General features: G+C 38.9%; 1 protein-coding gene across 1 annotated transcript in view; it reads right to left on the bottom strand.

Annotated features, from left to right (window-relative positions):
• The window catches only part of LOC149121727 (histone deacetylase 9-like), a 205,481-nt gene that overhangs the window by 160,425 nt on the left and 22,662 nt on the right, over nt 1-22,394 (bottom strand). Inside the window, exons 2-5 of the mRNA XM_089315339.1 lie at nt 17,791-17,846; nt 17,459-17,546; nt 9,973-10,092; nt 9,561-9,658 (exon numbers count right to left, since the gene is read on the bottom strand). Coding sequence (XP_089171465.1) covers nt 9,561-9,658; nt 9,973-10,092; nt 17,459-17,546; nt 17,791-17,846 — 362 coding nt within the window. The remainder of the gene's footprint in view (nt 1-9,560; nt 9,659-9,972; nt 10,093-17,458; nt 17,547-17,790; nt 17,847-22,394) is intronic.

Below are 22,394 nucleotides of genomic sequence, written 5' to 3'. Positions count from 1 at the left end.
TCATTTCTTTGCCTTTGGCAACCATTCTGATAAAGAAAACATGCTCATTGGGTTTTGAAATCCAACTTCATTAATGTCAATATCGCTTTAATTTCCAGAAGTTGTGAACCAACTAAAAATATACATCCTCGGTGAACCAGCACTTTATTTGCTAGTGCAGTCGTACGTTTCTGTAATGGAGAGGAGAATATGTACATTTTATTTTCTTGATGTTGTTTTCCATAGGTGTATTGTATTGGGAAGCAGAATATTCTGATACTGAAATGTTGATAGATTTCAAATTCTGAACTGGAAATTCGACTCCATCATCTACCTCCCCTCATTCCCACCCACTTTTAAGACTGTGAAATATGAACTATCATGGCAAGAACGATATTTTGCTAAGTCTTTCCCACCCGAAGTTACACAACTCACAAACTCACTGCTCTCCATCTGGCTTTGTAACAGCAGTGCTGCTCTTTGGAACAGAAGCTGTTTAGACAACCAATACCCAGTACTGTGGTGCCCACAAGAAAGATGGGCATATTCGTAACAGATACAAGGACAAGCAATCACCCTTTGAGAAGGGTGCCAGAGGAGTTTAAATGTCTGTGTAACTGGGAACAGATGTCGAATTAGAAGTTCCATCGACACGACATCAAATCATTGGGATGAAATATGGAAAATGGAGTCTATCAGCCAGATGTTTGATTTCATGCAGGGCTTGAACTACTGCTCCTGACCGGCAGAAAACAGTGTCAACTCCCAGCTTCAACTCTGAGCCTCAAATGTGAAAACTTAACAGATTTTGGGTTGGATGAGAATGACCCCTCCATCTACTTATTCATAGTAGGAATAAGTAAATTCCTACTAGTAAACCATTCTATTTGTCTAGCCCTCAAAAAAAAAAAAAAAAAAAAAAAAGCAACAAGAAGTTTGTATTTACAGCATATTTAAACAAACATCCGATCTCCTTTTCAATGTTTTTTGTCATCTAATAAATCTAGCTTTAATAATCTTTGAATATAAAATCCTGAAAGAGAGGGCAATATTGAGTTTCAAGAAAACCTCCACTCTAGGACTGAACGACATTCAAATTAGGTTACTAAGAAGCTGTTCAATTGTGCTGTATAACGAGGAAGAAAATAAAGGACTTTTATTTGAGCCAGAGCTTTATTTTACTAGTAAATGAAACAGAATTTTAAAATATCAGCTAGAAATCTGAAAAAAAAATGTAGCTCCATAATTGGTTCATTCTAGTTATCTTTCTTTCTCACCATATGAATCATAATTAACTATATAACAATTTCATTATTAGGTGAGGTGATTTAAGTTCATGAATTGATCTGAGCTGCTAGGCAAGCCAAATGATCTGCTGCTTCTGGTTCTAAAAGCTTCACAATAAATTTCAGGGAAAAATTCTATTTCCTGACATCTCACAGTATTACACATATATTGGGAGGATTTTATGCAAGCCAAGAGTTTTTAAACTCAATTTAAATCTTGAAACTGAAAACATTTCTAGGCACAGAATACCTTCTTTCTAACAGATCTGCGAGGGAAAAAAAAAGTCAAACTATCACTCTTTTTAATTAGTCCCTATGATTTGGAAGACTCTTTCATTGTTGCACATATTCCTGGAAGTTTTTGAAATTAGTATGCTGTAAGGCAGAGCCAAAAATATTGTCTTAAATTTTTAAAGTTGATCTGACTGAAATAATAATAATCAATTAGTTGCAGCATTCAAAATAGTTCTTCACTGAAGACACATTCACCTTTTAAAACTTCAAGCACTTCAAGGCACTTCCTGGACTTTTTACCTGAGCTCTATACTGTCTAATAATATCATATCTCTTTGATGCTCAGCTCAAAAATCAACTTTGCAAGTTTCTCAAGGAAGACAGGTGTGCTTAAGATCAGTTTACTCCCAGGGTCAAAGAGCAGGAATTCTAAGGGTATCTAGAGACACACACCTAGAGAAATTGTAATTTTTTGATGAAAATTGGTACAATATGTTGTACAGATGAGAGAGGGAAAAATGTTTTTAAACTAGGGTTATTCCTGAAACTAAAGGAAAGAGAGGGCCAACAGTCTTCCAAAATGTAGTCCCATGGACCCTTTTCTTGTAATCTGTTTTGTTAAAACCTTCTTGAAACACCTCAACTGGCTGAATATAGAGAATACAATCTGAACAATGAATGAATTTGTAGCTCACACCAATGGTTAATTCATATGCATTGCTTCTTATTGAAATAAAATACTAATAGATGAAAATCATTACTGCTTTGTTCCCAAGATTGATTGACATGTTTGGATTTGAAACCCACATCTTATTTATTAGCCAAGTCTCTCAGAAAGAGAAAATGTGGGCTTGATTTGCGAGCTATGATAAATGGTCTGGGAAGGATGGTAGTAGGGCCAATTTGATATGTACAGTATTTCACATTGGCAAATTGTTTCAAGAAATTCTACCCTCTTTCCCAAAATGTCTTCAGCATCCTTGGGAAAATGCATACTATCTTGAGAAGAATATATTTGCTTGTCACTAGCAATTGAGAATCCATTGCAAGACTGGGAAGCATCAACCACAGCTCTCATAGACAAAATAAGACCCTAAATCTTTTCACAGCATTGAGGATGATTTTTTTCAATGACAACAACTCATTCTGCTTTTCAAAATTGAATGTAAATGTTTATTTATCACTCTACGTCGTATTAAAATTGAATTTGGTAGTCCTCAAGTTCAATTTTATCCTACTTCTAAACACTTTGCATGCATACATTACAAGAAAATATTTATTTTAAGGTAGATGCAAGATGACATTTCCCACTGCAAACAAACTGACTATCAAAAGGAAAAAGAACAGGGGGCTGGCATTGTGGCATAGCGGATAAAGCCTCTGCCTGCAATGCCAACATCCTATGTGGGCACTAGTTCATGTCCTGGCTGCTCCACTTCCAATCTGGCTCCCTGCTAAGGCCCTGAGAAAACTGGAAGAAGATGGTCCAAGTGTATGGGCCCCTGCTACCCACTTGGGAGTCCTGGAAGAACCTCCTAGCTCCTGGCTTCAGGTTTGCACAGCCCTAGCAGCCATCTGAGGAGTTAACCAGCAGATGGAAGATCCTCTCTCTCCCTCTCTCTCTCTCTCTTTGACTTTCAAATAAATAAATAGATCTTCTAAAAAAAATACATAAAAAGAGAGTTCCAAGATTTTAATCTGATAGAGTCTCTTTCTACGTCAAGATGAATGGAAGCAAAAAGAAAGATGTTTTGGACATATTCTATGATATAAAGGTAATAAAAATCTTTAAAATAATGTTCAGATGTCCAACAGAAATGTTGCATAGGATCAACTGCATTTATAAAGAATTTCTACTCTATTGTGGTTTTGTCACCCCCTACTCTTGACAGTATAAAGTGGGGTCAAAGGAGTACTACTTCCATGATCACACTTACTGCCACCAAATCCCTGATCAGCATTACCAGTTGAGTGACATCAGGGAAACTCCTGAAACTCAAAGGCATGGAATCTTCACTTGGAAAATGTGAGCACTTAAGAACTTGTTAAGATTTAAATTCTCAATGAATGCCCTATACTACTGTGTTACCTTTATTACTATATTACTGTTTTTACAATGGTTCTTTTTTCCATTCAGGTAGCTTGAAATTACATGAAAATATAATAAAAATAAGAACAATAAGCATAAAACGGGTTTTTACTTAATTGTCATTACTCTAAAAGATGGAATTTAAATATTTACTTGGAGTCACATTTTATCTCCTAGTCAGAATACAGCAACCTTCTTCTCAGTCTATGCACATAGTAGAATAGTTAGAAGTTACTCCTCTAAAATTAACTGTTTGATAAAATAACGTGAGAGAAAAGAAGATATTGTGTTTATGTACGCACCCTGCCAAAATTCCATGGAAAACACAACCCATGCTAAGGGAACTCTAGGTTGACAATGACTGATTAGTTGTTCACAGAGACCTGCTCGATGAATATGGCAGTAAAAGTCCCTGTTCTATTCTGCTCTCAAGTTAAACACACCCTTTTTATTTTTGCCACAAGCAGAGGTGAAATCATGGAAAGCTGTGGTCCTATTTCAAAGAGTCTGGGTCAGAAAGGGAATCAACAGTTTTAGTGATGAGCTCAGATTAGACAAGATACCTAGTCTTGTTCAAATCACATTTTCTGTATTGACAGTTTCTAAAATCATTTATGTTATTAAAATAAACAGGCATGAATCAAATACAGAGCAGGAGAAAGAGATGCAGGCATCTGTGTGTGCTCAAGTGGTTCAATCACTTTAACTGCAGCAAAAAGACTAAGCTTCTCAAATTCTATTTGGTTATATGGTCAAAGCAGTTGAGCAAAGCCTACAATTACTAGCACATAGTATTTTAAATAAGGAGAGATTTCATAAGTCAGTGGAAGAAAAAGTAGGTAGTTTATCATAACAACAACAAAAATTTTGACGGAATATTTCCTATGTTAGACAACCCTTTCCAAACCCATTTCCAGTTGGCACATTGAGAACCTGACTGAAGCCATCATTCTGGCTCAGAGCTTTCCCCAGAGATGAACTTTCCTGAAGAGCTGCTATTTAAGGATCCAATCCCTCTGGAAATCATCTTTCATAAAAAAATTAAGTAAGGTCACTGCAGACTATATATCACACACTAATTTGGAGATATTTTTTTAAAATCAGATCTTGCTTGCAATCTGAAGGACCCATGTAAATTAACAACTCCAGACATGTCCTTAGCTAGAAGTCAGGGCATGGCAAATGGTTTTCTATTATTTTATCTAAACCTTTTTAATTTAAGGAGCCTGTAAAGTTGTCCCTTGGTGTCTGTGGGGGGATTGAGTTCAGTGGATATTGAGGGTCACAGGTACTCTACACAACAGTGTAGTATCTGTATATAACACATGCATATCATCCTGTATGCTTTAAGACATCTCTAGGTCAGTTATAATACCTAATGCAATGTGAACACTGTATGAATAATTGTTTAAAAAACAATTACAAGAAAAACGTCTGTACATGATTAGCATGGACATAACTTTTTTGTTAAATTATTTTTGATCCGCAGAGGGAGAATCCTCTGAGACAGAAAGCTGCCTGTATTTCTCTTTGGAAATTTTAAGACTACACAGAGGTTGTCATTTGTTCAGTCATTTATTCATTTGTTCATTCAATGAAATAGACATAATTTCATGGACTTCTAATATCTTACTTCTACACTGGAAATTGCTTCTTATTTTTTTAAACACTTGCAGCTGTTTTTCTCATAGATTTAATTAAAAGCACGAGATACATATTGTCTCCTGCCCACTGTAAACAAGCCACTTCAATGGTCTTAAATTAATAAATAATCACTTTAAGATTTCCAGGACTCTTAAAGAATTAGTCTTTAGAAAAAAATAGTGTTCTCATTGCTCACTGAGGGATTACGGAAAACAGAGAAACTTTGAACAACCCCCTGGAATGTCTAGAAAAGAGAATGCTTAGCAGGCATTCTGAAAAATGCTTGTTGAATTAAAAGAAAGTATCCACCCTTCTTATAACCAAATGAATGGATGTTCAGAGTTCTTCATAAAACACACTCATTGAGGTACAAGATCATCGGCAGGTTCACTGAATACCAAAGCTTTCCAATGCCATCATAGTCAGCATCATGGCCTGTCCCTTCTTTGACTCATTCATTTGTTTACTGCTCATTCAGCCAATATTATTGAGCAGCTGTGAGCCATGTTGTGTACCAGACACTTGTAAGTTGAGTGAAGAGGCAACGAGGGCATGAAGTCTTATGTATTGCTACAAGTTCACTGTGCTTTATCACGACTATTTTAAGTCATAAGCAGTAGATGAAAGTAGTAATTTGGATGACAGAAAGAGTATAAATTTTTAGAATCATAAACTGGGTTCACATTTGGCCCTTCCTGTTAGTAGTTCTGTGACTTACACAAAATACTTAAGAATTGGCAGTAATGTCTATAAAGTTTCTAATCTAGGCCCTGGCACCTAAACATTCAATAAAATTTGTCATAATTCTCTTATAAAATGGTAACCTTGGAAACATGACTTAGCTGAACATAAAAATATTGATATTATTGATTATTTTCAAAATTCATGAGAAATCCTAAGTATACTCTTCAGGAAGTTCAAGGATGAGTGACAACTGCTTAAAAGAAATAACTAGTCATTTGAAATAATTGAGATAGTCTATTATGCTTTTTAAATTATCTTTAAAGCTTGTAGCAAACATAAAAATGTTTGGTTTGCCTACACTTCTCTTTCCTGCCATAGAGAAAGCACATAATAGAAACCATAAGAGCAGTTCATAAGATATATTCTGGCTGGTGAAAGAGGCAGGCGTCTTAAATCCCACTATAATTGTAGCTCCTTTGAGAGAGGGGCTTTCCCTCCACAAACACTTATCACAGTCCAGAAACCCCCCACACATGCCAGAAAGACCTTCAAAAGCTTATGAAAATAAAACCACAGCAAAATTATTTGGGAGTCTACCAACTAAAGCCCAATGAGAGAGGGAGACATAGAGAGAAAGAGAGAGGTTAGAAAGATAAGATAGATAGATAGATAGATAGACGCAAAGATACAGATGGACAATTCCTTACCTACAAAAGGCTTTAAGTTTGATCAATTTTCCTTCCAAACATAGGTGACAGATATAGATGGATAATAGATGGTAGATAATGAAGAGAGATAGAAAGATAGATAGATAGATAGATAGATAGATATACTAGGCAGATAAAGAAGGACAATTCTTTGCCTGCAAAAGGCTTGAAGCCCTATCCATTTTCCTTCCAAGTGAGTCAGAGAGAGAGAAATTAGATGGGCAATAGAGATGATAGATAAATGATAATGATGTAGATAGATAGATAGGGATAGATGACAGAAATAGATGGATGATTGATACGTATGTAAATAGATACATAGGTACAAAGATAGATAGATGATAGATAGGTAGATAAAGATGGACAACTCTTTGCAAAAGGCTTGAGGCTTTATCCATTTTCCTTCCACCAATCCCACCCCATGCCCCTGAGCCAAGAAATACCATTCCATACTTCTCTGCTTTCAGTCTATTCTGTCTGCTATGAATCCTCCCACCCTCATACTTTCGTTGTAAAAACTACGACTCAGCTGTACTCTCTGTCTCTGCACCTCTGTTTTCTAATGCAGTGAGCATTACTTCTGGGGAGATCCCTGAGAACCAGCAGAGCGCTGAATTCTAAGTGCTTACCATAGTGCCTGGCATATAATATGTCTTCCATGAATGAGTTTTGATGGAAGGATTCATATTCTTGACTCATCCATAATAAAAAGTATTTCTAGGAACAAGTGTTGAGTAGCAGCAATGGTATAGCACAAAATTAACAGGAATATTATCATTTGAATTTGGTTCTTAAATAACTAAGACTATTAAAAGCCTCAAATTTAAATTGCTGCAGCCTAACTAAATAATTGCACTCTTCTGCTTAAATTCAAATGTAAGAATTTGAATTTAATTCTAGTCTGGGAAGTTTAGAAAAGCTTGCTAATACAGAATTCACAATCCAGGCTGGGAAGGTGCCGTTCATGACAGTCAGCCACTTTCAGGAGCACTTGACTCACTTACTACTTTAATTACAAAACAATAACGTGCTCTTAAAACCTGTTTTCACATTGTTTAATGGAAATGATTATCTTCAAAGGGTTTCTTTAAAAAAAAAACTAATCTACTATTCATTTTATGATGTTAGCACAAACAGGCACAAAACACAAATTGTCCTTCAAGACTGTGATTGATTTTTATGCAAAGCTATACTATCACAAATAATACTACAATATTTAAATATCTATAAATTGTGCATGACAGGTCAATGGATATGACAATATGCAATAGTAATATTGAGAACTTAATTTGTACTAGGTTAATGTTGGCCGCAGACAAATAAATTCAATGTGATAAAATATGGTAGTCTATTACCTCATTAGATTCTTTTAAAATGTTGACAATGTTTATAAAGTTGCAAATATAGAAAAAGAAAATTTGAAACTTTGAAATTCCTATAGTTTCTTAAGACAATTAAGATATTACTGCTAATCAAAGTAAAATATCTTTATCAATGACCTGACTTTACAATAAATAACTTATTTCAGTTACTTTCTATAAATACTGTAAGTATCTCTAACTTTTTCTAGAAACAGACATCTGGAATGTGGGTAGAATTTTTCTTTATCTCTTGACTACTAAGTCAAATATATTGATTTAAAATGTACTTTTTAAATAACTATTTTTCTGTTGTTTTTCCTGACCTGTTTTCTAATGAGAAATGATCTTCCAAAGAGAAAATGAAATATGTATGATACACATGAGAGCAGAAATTCACCAAAATTTCAGATATTGAAATATTTCCCCCTTATTTTCCTATGCTTTAATTACATTTTGAATAGGATTTCACTCTTGAAAATTTATAAATGGTAAGCTTCAAAAGTACAGCCTGGCCCAGCCCTGTCTGTTTTGGCCATTTGGGGAGTGAACCAAAAGATGGAAGACTGTCTCTCTCTCTTTCTCTCTCTCAATAACTCTGCATTTCAAATAAAATAAATAAAATTCTTTAAAAAATAAATAAAACTCCAACTCCAAAAAAAGAAAGCTTTTAATTTAATTTTTAATTAGAAATTCATTTATTTATTTTAATTTTATTTGAAAGGGCTAGAGAGAGGGATCCTCCATTCACTGGGTCACTCCGCAAACACTCACAGTAGCCAGGGCTGGGCCAAGCTGAAGCTAGGAACTCAACCCAGGGGCCCCATGTGGCTGCTGGAATCCCTGTTCTTGAGCCACCACCTGCTGCCTCCCAGTGTGTACATCAGTGGGAAGCCAGATCAATAGCTATGACAGGAAATGCAGACAGCCCAAGGGGTGACTAATCCACCACACCAAATATCACCCCTAAATTAATCGCTAAATTTCTTTCTTAGAAAAAAAATCATAGCAGAATGTGGAGTGAAAACAACCCATTAATTAGCTGATATTTTGATGTGAGAGTTAAAATATGCAAAATTATTTACTGTCAAATCAGACAGCCTATGACAATGTTCACAGACTGAGCAGGCTTCTCAGAATGGAAACAGTCAATGGTACCATGCTACAAAGGGATTTTGGGGGCCAGTGTTGTGGCACAGCAGGTTAAGCTGCTGCTAGCATCCCATATGAGAGTACCAGGTCAAGTCATGGCTGCCCCACTTCTGATCCAGCTTCCTGCTAATGCACCTGGGGAAAGCAGCAGAAGACAGCCCAAGTGCTTGGATCTCTATCATTCACATGGGAGGCCCCAACTGAGTTTCTGGCTCCTGGCTTTGGCCAGGCCAATATGCCTGTGTGACTACAACCAGGTCTAGACATTTTTTTCGTTTCTTTTTTTTTTCCTTACCCATTTTCCTATGGACTTTGCAGCAACATTTTACCTTAGCTAGAAAAACATACATTGGTCTTGCCCATGTGGTGATGTTTTGCTGGATTTTGATTTTCTAATCTGCCCCACACGGAGAGAAACGGCACTAACCTGAATGCTTCGAGGTACTCGATGTCTCCCATGGGGGGATCAAGGCCACCTGTCCAGGCAATGTTTATTGTGAATCCTTCTCCAAGGCCAGTTCCAACCTGGGAAGAGAGAGACATCCCCACAGTGGGTGGAGAGAAGGGCAGAGGGAAGAAGGCTCACAGAGAGGAAAACAAACACATGGGAGCTCTTGAAATAAACATCAAACAACGTGTCAGATCAGCTCAGCCTGGCCTGACAACCAGTGCTCTGGGTCAGCCACTTGCTCTGTGCCGGTTCCCGGTCCTGGGGGACGATCCGGTAATCTCGTGTAATTTAAAACACCAGCAAAGGACAAGAAAATTAGGGGTAATCATGCAATGCAATTACCTGAGAGATACAAATAAAAGTGGGGCTCTGAAGAAATAAACCGAACCTCATTTGGGGCTCCACTGCCAGGGAAGAAGTTGCCTTCATCATAGCGATGGAGTGAGATGTACAGGATGCTGGGGTCAGCATAAAAGGCCTGCTGAGTCCCGTTTCCATGGTGCACGTCCTACGGGGAAAAGGAAACAGATGACAAAGTCTGACTCTGCTTGGAGACAACTTTCCTGGTCTCCAGGTCCTTGTCTCTCCACCCCACCCTCCCTCCTCCTCCTTTCCTGTCTTCGCAACTGTGTTCCTCTTTTTCTTTCTCCCATGCAGCCTGCTGCTTCGCACACCACCCCTCCCACCCCCACCCCTATACTTCCTGAACTTTCAGGCAAATTACCCTTTAATGCACTCATTTTTTAAACTGGCTTCTAAAAATCAGGAAACCACAGCGAGCATGCCCTGGAGACTCCAGATGAGCAGTTGTTGAGAAAGCCCAGTGCTTCGGTACAATTAGATATTTATTCACCGGCTCTTTGTACTCCTCGCTTCAGTGATGGAATCTTGCATCCTGCTTTATGGAGGAATTTTATGACTTATTAACTGCCAACAGTTCATAACCCCTTAGGCTTAATTAACTAGCCTCATTGGCCTCTTCGAAAAGACTAATGTTTAAACTGCAAACCAGTGTTTTGCAGGATCTACAGCTTCCAGACATTTTCGCAATTCATGACAGAACAGTGAACATACGTGTGTGTGTTATGTATGTGTGTGCGAGCATCGGTGTGCCAAGTCCCACCATGAAGGTCAAAAGCTTTGGAACCAGCTGAATAAATTGGCTTTCTTGAAGCTTTCAGATCGTTAGCAATCCCTCAGCAGTTAGGGATCACTTCAAAAGGGATGCCAGATGCCAAGAGGACTTCATCCTTCATTTTGGTAAAATCATGACAGCAGGAGTAGAAGACACCAGAGCAGGACCTCATTAACTCTTCAGTTATTGAGGCCAAAGCAAAAATATGGCATGAGGCATTATACAGTCTTGTCCACACTGCCTAATTTTAATTTACATTATGGCTTGCTCCCCAGAATCCTTATTGTTATTTTTGTATTTTCCTTTACCACTCCTCCTTCCACTCACACACAAAAAAATGGTCTATTCCATTAAGCAATTAAACATTTAAATGATAAGAAAGTCTCAGGACATTTTTATATGATAATGATTTAAGGATGAACAGCTTTTCATTGTTTTATAATCCAGAAATATGCTTGCATTGACCTAAGACACGGAAAAAAAGAAAGATAATAGTGCTTTTTAGAACAGTGTTCATTGAAATATATCAGGTATTAAAGATCTCAATGAGTAAGCTCCCTAATATTTACTGCACAAAAATAAAATGAACTACTCTTAAAAGTTAATGATCTATATATTTATATCCAGTAGACTGTTTTGATACATCTTTAACTTATACAGTGAATAGTTTCTGGTCCTGCTGCAAAAAGGTTTAAGGGTTAGCATTTGGTAGCAGTTAAGGTGCTGCTTGGGATGCCTGCATCCCATATCAGAGTGCCTGGATTCGAGACCTGCTCTGCTTCCAATTCTAGTTCCCTACTAATGAGCACCCTGAGAGGCAGCAGCTGATGGCCCATGTTCTTGCATCTCTTAACCCTCATGGGAGGCCCAGCTGGAATTTCAGGCTCCTGGCTTCAGCCTGCCCCAGCCCTGCATGCTGTTGGCCTTTGGGACGGGAGACAATGGATGGAAGATATGATTCTGTGTCCACCTCTATCTCTATCTCTCTCTGTCTACCTGGCTAATAAAAAATAAAAATTTTGAAATTAAAAAAATACACAAAAAGCTTGTGGTAACATGTAACTATATGCTTACATTATCCTTTATTTTATATCAATAAGAATTCTATTATTTTCCATAATGATTCCTGTAATTTTTAAGTTATTACAGTAAATGTCTTGCATGAATCACTCAATAACTATGGAGTGTCTTCAAAAAGTTTGTGGAAAATGTGTATTCTGAAAAACTGTATGCATTTTCAACATTTTTACATCAAAATAACTAATCTTTTAATTTCATTTTTTCCATCAGATTTTTGAGATAGCCTTGTATGGAGTATGTGGTGCTATCCCTAATTTAAAAAATAAATAAATCAAGGCTCAGAGATGATCAGTCATTTACTAAGATTATCCAAGGGAGTAAGATTCAAGATCTTGAGTCCATTTCTTACTCTAAGGGCTAAACTCTTAATCCTTATTCTATTAACTTCAACTTACATTCATTAACTCTTTGATCCTTTTTGCAAACCTGTGAGTTTAGTTTGTTGGTCATTATTGGCCCTTACTGAGGTTTACATAACTTGACTTCACTCCAACCTCCAATCCCAAACTCCCTCAGTGGACACCACCCAAGATTCCTCTCAATGAGTTCTGGAATCTGCCCTAGAGCATGCCATGCACAGTGTAGACACGCAGTAACTCTATCCCCCTTTTGTATAATACACACACCCAAAATTAACCAAAGAATTACAATGTTTGGGCAGATGTACATCATCTCAGAAATCTGTTCCAGTTAATGACACACACATAAGAAAGGAAATCTTACTGAAAATATTAATTTCTGGATTTTCAAATATCCAAAGGAAAAAAAGGAGGACATAGCAAAACTATTTTCCTTTATGTGAACTAAAATGAAATAATTTAAGCTAAAATGTCTTTTGTGTATTTTCTACAGGGTATCTATAGAGTAGACACACAAAATACTATGAAGAACAACAGTGAAGGGATGTTTGCATTTCACCCATGCAATAACAATTTTAGTCAGGGGTGTAAGAAAAATTTCGCTCTAGGCATAAATGCAGTACAGTTTGAAAAGTAGAAAAATACTGCCTTGATTACATTTTTTCTCTGGAGGTATTATAAATATTTACTTAAGAAGGTCAAATGAAAGATGATAATTTGTCTTACATATAAAATCATTTATCTGTTCTTGAGAAATGTGTTGGGTCTTTATTTGTTCATAAATTTCTGAATAAGAAATAGAGTCTTGTCTACGAATAGTGAAGTCTTCACCAGACACTATTCACTAAACTACACAAATCTGTTCTAATGTTTGGGGAATCCTTGATTCTGTATTTATTCCTATTCATCAAGTATTTCGAGATTCAGCTTCAATCAATGTATGTCTTTAGTTTGAGGCAGTACCTTAAGTATAACCTTCAGAATATATTTGCTTGTTTTTTTCTGTTTCACTTGCTGCAATATATTTAAACTACTGAAGGCTCATGTATGATCTATCAGTTTTGTTTCTTCCAAGCATTAAACACATGCTAGACTAAGATAAGAAAAATTTTAGTGATTATGAGATCCTATAGAAATGAATTCAATTAGATCATTAAAAGTCCCAAATAGATATGACATCTACCATGTGCTTAGAGATGCTGATAAAAATCATTTCACTATTTTACTGATTAAAAAGACGTAGAACAAATTTGTTCTCATTATTACGTCAAAATCCCTTTGGATAAGTCATGTATTCATATATCCTACTAGATGACATCATGACATAATTCTTTAGTGCAGGGATTTGTTGTCACCAAGATCTAAATGGACTTGGGACACAACAGAATTTCACAAAACATCAGCACATTTGAAGTCACTTTTCACTCACACACACACACACACAAAGACCTAAAGGCATGATTTAATGAGTGTTTGACACTGCTTGGGATGCCCTATCAGAGTGCCTGGGTTTGAGTTCTGGCTCCATTTCTGATTTCATCTTCCTGCTAACGCACACCCGGAGAGGCAGCTTACGTTCTTGGGTCCCTGCCACCCACATGAGAGACCTGAGTGGAATTCCCAAGGGTTTGCCTTTGGCCTGATCCCACCATATCTGCTGTGGGTATTTCCGGAGTGAACCTGTCAGGGGTGGGGAACCTTTTTACTGCCCAGTGTCACTTGGATATTTGTAACATCATTCATAGGCCATACAAAATTAGCAACTTACAAACTGGCCTGCTATAGATGTATGGAATTCCAAGTCCCACCGGCAATCACCTTGGAAGGGCCAGATCCAGTGATTTTGCAGGTCTGACAGGCCTCAAGGGGCGGACATCCCCACCCCTGCTATGTGAAAGATCTCTCTGTCTGTCTCTTTCTGCCTTTAAGATAAAAATACATAAACAAATAACTTTTAAGTACTACCGTTTCATAAAACTCACAGTACCTAAAAGCTACTTGTCACGCAGGCAAATCTTACTTCACAAACAGTTTCCTGCCCTGAGCACAATGGCTGGCTGGTATGTTGCAAGTTGAAAAGCAAAGGCTGGGGCCAGTGCTGTGGCGCAGTGGGTTAGTGCCCTGACCTGAAGCACCGGCATCCCATATGGGCGCCGGTTCGAGTCCCGGCTGCTCCTCTTCCGATCCAGCTCTCTGCTATGGCCTGGGAAAGCAGTAGAAGATGGCCCAAGCCCTGGGCCCCTGCACCTGTGTGGGAGACCTGGAAGAAGCTCCTGGCTCCTGGCTTCAGACTGGCACAGCTCTAGCCGTTGCGGCCATCTGGGGAGTGAACCAGTGGATGGAAGACCTCTCTCTATCTGTCTCTACCTCTCTCTGTAACTCTGTCTTTCAAATAAATAAAATAAATCTTTTTTTAAAAAAAAAAAGAAAGAAAAGCAAACACACCTGCTCCCTCTCCACACCAATCCGATTGTGAATGAATGAGCTCCCTACATCAACTACAAGCATTCCTGCCGGGAAAGCCCAGTGCTTCTGAATGGGGCTATGGCCCCAGAGAGGAGATGAATTAAAACTCTGGCTCTGTGCTATCAGGCATATAAAAATGCAGACATCAGCTGAGATACAATGGAGTGGCTTTGCCTTCTGCCAGTCCTAGAATTTGGGGAGCTTCCTCACTTTCAGCCCCTAAGAATGTAAGGGCTTCAGATATGCGGGAACAAAGGGCACCTGCATTGAAGAGCCTTGTTCTCCTCTCCCTTGCTCACTTGTGGAACCCCTCAGCCAGGGAGAACACATGTCTCAGCACCACGTGGCACTTTTAAAACTTCCTTCTCAGCAGCTGGAAGAAACACGAATTTCCTCCAAGTAGCCCTACAGCTGCAGAATTTGGAAGACTTGGACGTAAGAATATGTGGGCTGGTGGTGATCTCAGAGGCAACCCTTTGGACAGAACTTCATACATTAGGAGAATTTGAAACAAAAACTACTCATCTACCGCAGCCTGTTGGGAAATCAGTACCCTTTATGATTGGATAATAGAGCAAATTCATAATCAAAGGCCAGTAATCTTACAGGAAACTCCTTGGAGCTACCAAGTCACTTATTTTATAAATTGCATCAGATTGTCTCCAGCAGTTTTTTGTTCCTATGTAAGTGCACAAAAGCAAAGCTTTGCATAGAAATCCTGGGAAGGAGGAAGCATCCATCTATCACAAGCTAGACATTCCCACTTTCAAGTTTAGTGTACAATTCATTAATTTTGAATTTGGATATCACAAATCTGATTTCAAAGGGGATTCTTAATAGGTACTGATTAGCCTCATAGAACCATAAATTGGTAGCAGAGTTGATTTTTCATAAACTAAGTACTACAAGATGATTCTGAGCAGGATGAGCAGAGGCAGGCATCGTGGCTCCCGCATCCCATACCTGAGTGCCAATTTGAGACCTGGCTACTCCATGTCCAATCCAGCTTCCTGTTATTGCGCTGGGAGACACTGGAAGATGGCCTAAGTAATTGGGTCCCTGTCACCCAGGTGGGAGACCAGGATGGAGTTCTTGGCTCCTGGCTTCAGCCTGGCCCAGCCCTGGCTGTTGTGGTTGTTTGTGGAGTGAACCAGTGGGTGAAAGACACCCCAGTCTCTTTTTTTCTCTCCCTCTCTCTCTCTATCACTTTGATTTTCAAATGAGTGAATGAATGAATAAGTAAATAAATAATTTTTAAAATAGAATAGGACAAATAGGTGACCAATTACCTTCCCACACAATTTTGTCTTATTCAAAAAGCCTCAAGAAGATTTTCCCCACCATCTGCCAACCTTTTTTCCAGTTTTTGGTTTGTCTTTCAGGCACAGAATTTACAGAAGCAGGAACGTACTAAATTACTTAAAAATTTATGTCTTATAAATCATGCAAAACAGTAATTACTAATTACTTAAAGTCATTTTGCATGCATTTGGAAAAGTAGGTACCAATGTTCTCATTTTTGTAAAATGTTAAGACTTTGCTGCTGTAGTATATCCAGGTCTTCAATACATTTCTCTAATGATCTACATTTCTCTATGATCTACACTGAAACTTAAGCATGTTTGGAAAATACACAGAAAGTTGGGTTTCCATATTCTTTGCGCCCAAGTGCTTGCGTGAAGGTTACAACAGTGTGTGAAAAGCATCCATTCCAACCAGGCACCAGAAATGGCTATCAGTCTTCCATTCCTTTCATCCTCACTTTAACTTAACTAAGTATTTCTTCACATGGCTTTGTCTGGGCTCGCTCCACCCTTCCGTGTGCCTGTCTAGCTGATTCTGCAGGCTGGAGGGTGAGGCCACGACTTCCAATAAGATTTAATTATGAGTGCAGATATGAACAAGATTTAGACTATTAAGCCTTGCACTTCAAAAAAACCTTTAACATATTTTGCCTTTAAATCTTTTATCACCTGCAAAAATTAATTAAGTGCAGATGGAGCAGGTTCGGCTTGGATGCCAGGGTTCATTTCCTGTCTATGCTTTGTCAGACAACCTATTACACCTCCTCATGAACTGGAGGCAAACCGAAAACGGAGCTCATAAATCACCATTCAGCTCTCTTTCGTCCTTTCTTGGGTTGGTCCTTTCTGTGCAGGGCAGATCTCCAGTTCATTATTCATGAATGTACATAGACAACATGCCAAGTGTCATCTGTATTTAAACAAACCATTTGTTAAACAAATTATAACTCCATTGTGTAAGACTGCATCATGTGAAAACACAAGGCTAATCCAGGACCCCTGACTTTTAAGCACTCGGGGTTCCTGCAGGGAGTCATCCCAAACTGGCATCTCAGAGCCGAAGTCCTTTCAGAAAGAATGACAAGCTGACTCGTTTTAATAATACCACTGCTGCACAACAAGCAACATGACTGCTAAGCAGGGGAAGTGGCCAATTGGTTACCAAAGCAACAACATTCTTTCCAGCACATCTGACTATTTAAAGTCTATATTCTATAGGGAAAAGTAAACTCAGGTTCTGTTGGGTTATTTTAACTGTGGAAGTATCAATTCATTTAAGGATCATAAAAGTTGCCCTGATCTGCGCCTTCTTCTCATTAAATTGCAGTTAACACCATGAAAGTGAAACGTGAATGTTTATGGTTTCAGAACTGCAATCCTGAATTTAATGAGTTTCCACATTCAAAGGAAACACACCCTTGAGTTGTTTGCAAGTGCTAAAGGCAACACAACCTAAGAGAGAATTGCAAATCCACTCACTCCCTTTTATCTGGAGTCACTGAAAATGCAGCTCTGGCCAGGAATACATACCAGATCTACAATCAATATCTTGCTTATATTTAGTTGGTCTCTCAAGTATTTGGCGGTAATTGCAACTGAATTAAAAAAGCAGAACCCCCTGTGGAATAGAGAAGAACAGAGAAATAAGAAAGCAAATCATCCAGGAAAACCATTATAAATAATGTTCAGAGCGTTTTAAAAAATGCTATATGATCTCTGAAGCCATAAATCTGCTTCTGGGAGTACCTCGCAAGATTTCTCAGCCCATCTGCTAACAATTAGAGGCTTCAGAAACATGCATAGGGCAGGTGACCGCCAGGAACCGTGGTGCTTGGAGATGGGCAGCAGTCCCTGGTACTTACATGGCTGTGGACTCTTCAGCATGATGGCCTGGGGGCCTCACGACAGCAAACCCATTCTGTAAGAACAACACAGGGTTTCCATGGTCAGATACAGGGGCACTGCCTGGCTCCCAGTGCTCTGCAGAACATCAGGTGCACACAAACAAGACCAAAGTCTCATAGACACTTCTGAGCTTGTTTGCATGCCCTCATTATTGTGTCACACATGGAAGAGAAACAATATGTATCAGCACATTTTGTCAGATCTCCTCTCAAAAAGCAAGCTCCCACAGATCCAGGGGAAGAACAGGGATTTGGGAGCTGTACCTAGTTGGCAAACATGCACATCAGCTGTTATACTGGTGTGATTCATTTTCAAGAACAACTTCTTACTTTATGACATCAACATCCTACAAAGGAAGAAAAAATTCACTCTTGGTGCAGGTCTTGGTCAAAGTTCAGAGAGACTAGCGAAGATCCAAAGTGAAAATTCCTTAGCTGGATCTCCTCAATGGTTATTTCCACCCCAGTGTCAGAAAAATGATAAATTTACACTCACACACTCACATAGACACAAAAGAAAGTCAGAAAGGTGAAAAAGAGAACAATGGAAAGCCCATATTTCTTCCAGTCTATAAATTTAGCTTGGATGCCCGCCAAGACTTGCAACTTTATTGGATTCTCTAAGTCAATTTTCAGTCCTCATTCTGGAATTTTATAAAGAATTCCAGGGCTGAGTAGCAACGGATCTATCCATGATCAAGGAATGCCTTAACCTCCCGATTAGTTGGAATGCATCAAGGAAAGCTAAAGTAACTCCAGCATGAAGGCAGGGTACTATAAATCCTTGCAAAGCCGGCATACTCAGCAAAGTTGGGTTGTCTGATGTGAAAAATGATCATTTGTCACGTGGTTCACACCAACTTTCACTTAACTATGATTCAAATAACATGCTCAAAAGAGAATGTTTCTTTAAGGCTGAAGCTTCTGAAATCATTTTAACGTAGCCCAGAGATTATTTTTTTCCTCCACATCACATTGATGAAAGTGATTTATTTCCTAGGTCTTTAAGCATACATAGATTTTCCCCCAAAACATTACAGTAATTAACACTATTTGTTTTAGTGACTATATATAGTGATAATCTCAAAAGCAAATTAGAAGGTGCAGTGGTTTGAATCTGTGCCTCCAAAATGCATGGACTGGAAATTTCATCTCCAGTAAAATGGTTGCAAGAGTTAGGAACTTAAAGGGGTGGTTGCTCTCATGAGTGAATTAATGCTCTTATCATGGGAGTGAGTTGATTATTCTGGGCATTAGTTCCTATGAGTTTGCCAGAGATCAAAACATTAACTTATCAGAATAGCGCCAATGTCCCACATGTGGTACCTGGGTTTGACTCTGGGCTCTGGCTCCTGACTCCAGTTTCCTGCTAGTGCCAACATTGGTAGGCAGGTGTCATGGCTCAGATCACTAGACTCTTGCCACCCACATAGGAAGTTTGGGTTGAGCTTCCAGCTCCCAGTGTTGGTCCCTGCCCAACTGGGCCATTGAAGGCATTTAAGGGGAGAACCCATGAATGAGAGCTCTCTTTGTCTCTATCTGTGTCTCTGCCTCTAATTTGTTTTTCAAAAATAAGCAAAAATAAGTTAATTTTTGGTGTAAAAAATTGAAATCCATAACAAGACTTCTGAGAATACACATTTTTCCAAGAACGTTCTGAAGACCCCTCACTAGGGTGTCTCTGTGTGTGTGTGTGCACACATAATATATCTATCCTCAATCCCTCCAGCTGCCACACTTCTTTTCTTCTTTTCACAGCCAAAATTCTTGAAAGGGTGATCTTTCCTGCCTTCTCTTGTCTCCTTTTCCTCACCCAGTCTCATTCATTAACCTCTGATTTCTCTTGTAACTCCATTACTCCACTAAACACACTCTCATGAAGGTCACCCATGAAAAGCCTTCATGTCACTGAATCCAATGATAATTTTATTCCCTCAGCCTACTGGCTTCTCATTAACATTCAACACCCTTGGCCACATCTTTCTTTTCTAAAATATTTACTTATTCATTTGAAAGGCAGAGCAACAGAGAGAGAGAGGCAGATGGACAGTGAGCTCTTCCAACCACTGGTTCACTCCTCAAATGGCTGCTACATATGCTGGGCCAGGTCAAAGCTGGGAGCCAGGAACTCCATCCAAGTCTCCTATATGGGTGTCAGAGCTGAGTCATTATCTAATACTTTCCAGGTGCATTAGCAGAGAGCTGGATAGGAGCAGCTAAAACTCAAACTGGCAGTTCAATATGGGATATGGCCTCCCAAGAAATGGCCTAACCTGTGGCACAACAATCCCCCCTCCCTCATTTAAAAAACTCTTCTGGCCGGCGCCGCGGCTCACTAGGCTAATCCTCCACCTTGCGGCGCCGGCACACCGGGTTCTAGTCCCGGTTGCCCCTCTTCCAGGCCAGCTCTCTGCTGTGGCCAGGGAGTGCAGTGGAGGATGGCCCAGGTGCTTGGGCCCTGCACCCCATGGGAGACCAGGAAAAAGCACCTGGCTCCTGGCTCCTGCCATCAGATCAGCGCGGTGTGCCAGCCGCAGCGCACCGGCCGCGGCAGCCATTGGAGAGTGAACCAACGGCAAAGGAAGACCTTTCTCTCTGTCTCTCTCTCTCTCTCACTGTCCACTCTGCCTGTCAAAAAAAAAAAAAAAAAAAAAAAAAAAAACTCTTCTCTAGGCTTCTTCATATCGAGTTATCTCTATTTGCACTTCCTAATCAGACTCCTACTCATTAAAGTTACTCAAGGCCAAGTCCTGGGCTTTTCTTCCCCTCTCTTCACACTCCCTAGGCAATGCTACGACTCTTAAGAACTCTGTCAGCAGACATTTCACAGATTTCTAGTTCTGGGATGAACTTTCCTCTGAACAACAGCCTAGAGAGAGGGGGAGACACAAAGACAGAGACAAAGAGAGATAACTTCCATCTGTAGGTTCATTCCTCAGATGTGTGCAACAGTCAAAGCTAGGCCAGGGTGTGAAGCCAGGAGCCTGGAACTCAATCTGGGTCTCTGACATGAATGGTAGGAACCCAAGTACTTGAGCCATCATCTGCTGCCTCCCATGGTATATATTAGCAGGAAGCTGGACTAGAAGGTAGGATTCGAACCCTTGTATCCAACATGGGATACAGGTGTCTCAAGCTTGCCCTGCTGCACCACAACACCTGTCCCTAGTGATCTAATTTTAAAACTCTCTTCCCAGTTTTACATTGTCTCCAGTCATAAGCACGATTCATCACAAAACTTCAGCAGTATTGTAACATCACCCAGAGTAAACACTAATGCTTCAAATACTCAATGTGCTCATATCCCTACTTTTTAAATTGTTGTTTAGATTAGTGTAATAGATGCTTCTCTTTAGTTCAAAGGGAGAAAATGTAATTTTGTGTCATTATATGAGGAGAGAATATCTGTTTTCCATATATAGTCATGTATCACCCAGAAAAGAAAATCTATGTCATCGTCTATATGTGCAAATGCGTTAGAGGAAAAGGAATCTAAACATTTTTAGATTGGTCTATTTTCATAATGGATGAAATTCACATTTTTAGATGAACATATAAAAATGTCAAATTTGTTTTTCTGTTCCGTATAGAAACAGTGAAACTTGCCTCAGGCAAATAAAGAGCAAACAATAAACAAACCACTGAAATCACTTTAAACATTTCTTTTTGATTCTACATAAACTAAGTCTATTGCTATGGCAATGATAAGTACCAAAAATACAGAAAGTACAAAATAATTTGATGATTATACTTTTTGCATTCATTAGAATTGCTTTATACAACCCTGTGGCCAAGTAGGTAGTCAACAGGTAACTAAAAACATTATCTATCCTAATATACACAGAAGGCTAAACTGAAATAAGTTTGGCTAAGCCTACCTCTCTACACTTGGGTGAAAAAGTTTGACTCTAAAGTAGGCTCCATACAGAGTAAATTATATCTTAGGTTGTTGTGGAAATAAATTGCAACCTAACATAAGCCTATAGTCTGTCAAAACTGAGTCTCAACCAATCCTAGCAGATGAACATCAGCCAATCACAGACTGCTAGTTGATCAGACCATGTCTATATAAGGCTAATGCTGACTGCAGCCAAGCAGGTTGCTTCTGGCACTTCCTTTTCTCTGGTTATGAATATAACCTGCACGTGAAGGGAGGGGGCATTTTGCCCCATCCTGGGTCTGGAATGCTGCCCTGTTCTGGAAACTTCTGTCTACGGGTCTCAGTTTTTCTTTGAACAAGGTCTCAGACTCACAGAAAACAAGAACCTAACCGTCTGGCAATGATATATTAAGATTGCACTGTGTACCAGAATCAGCCATTAATTGCACAATCTGAAACACCAAATATTATTTATACAGGCTTTATGAAATACTAAGCAATGAATTAGACCATTAGCACTACCTATAATACAGTATTGTTAGTCACTTACTAATTTTGATTTATTTATTCTGAATAAAAGAATGACTGATGCTGAGAATAGCAAGTCTATATGATATTCATAAACTAACAATAGGAAATTAGATTACTGTGTTTCTTTGTTAGAACTTGTTTATCAAGTATT

Source organism: Oryctolagus cuniculus, chromosome 16 (assembly GCF_051225735.1).
Source record: "Oryctolagus cuniculus isolate XC-2025 breed Fujian yellow rabbit chromosome 16, ASM5122573v1, whole genome shotgun sequence".
NCBI lineage: Eukaryota > Metazoa > Chordata > Mammalia > Lagomorpha > Leporidae > Oryctolagus > Oryctolagus cuniculus.
This window is presented reverse-complemented; position numbering and strand designations above follow the sequence as displayed.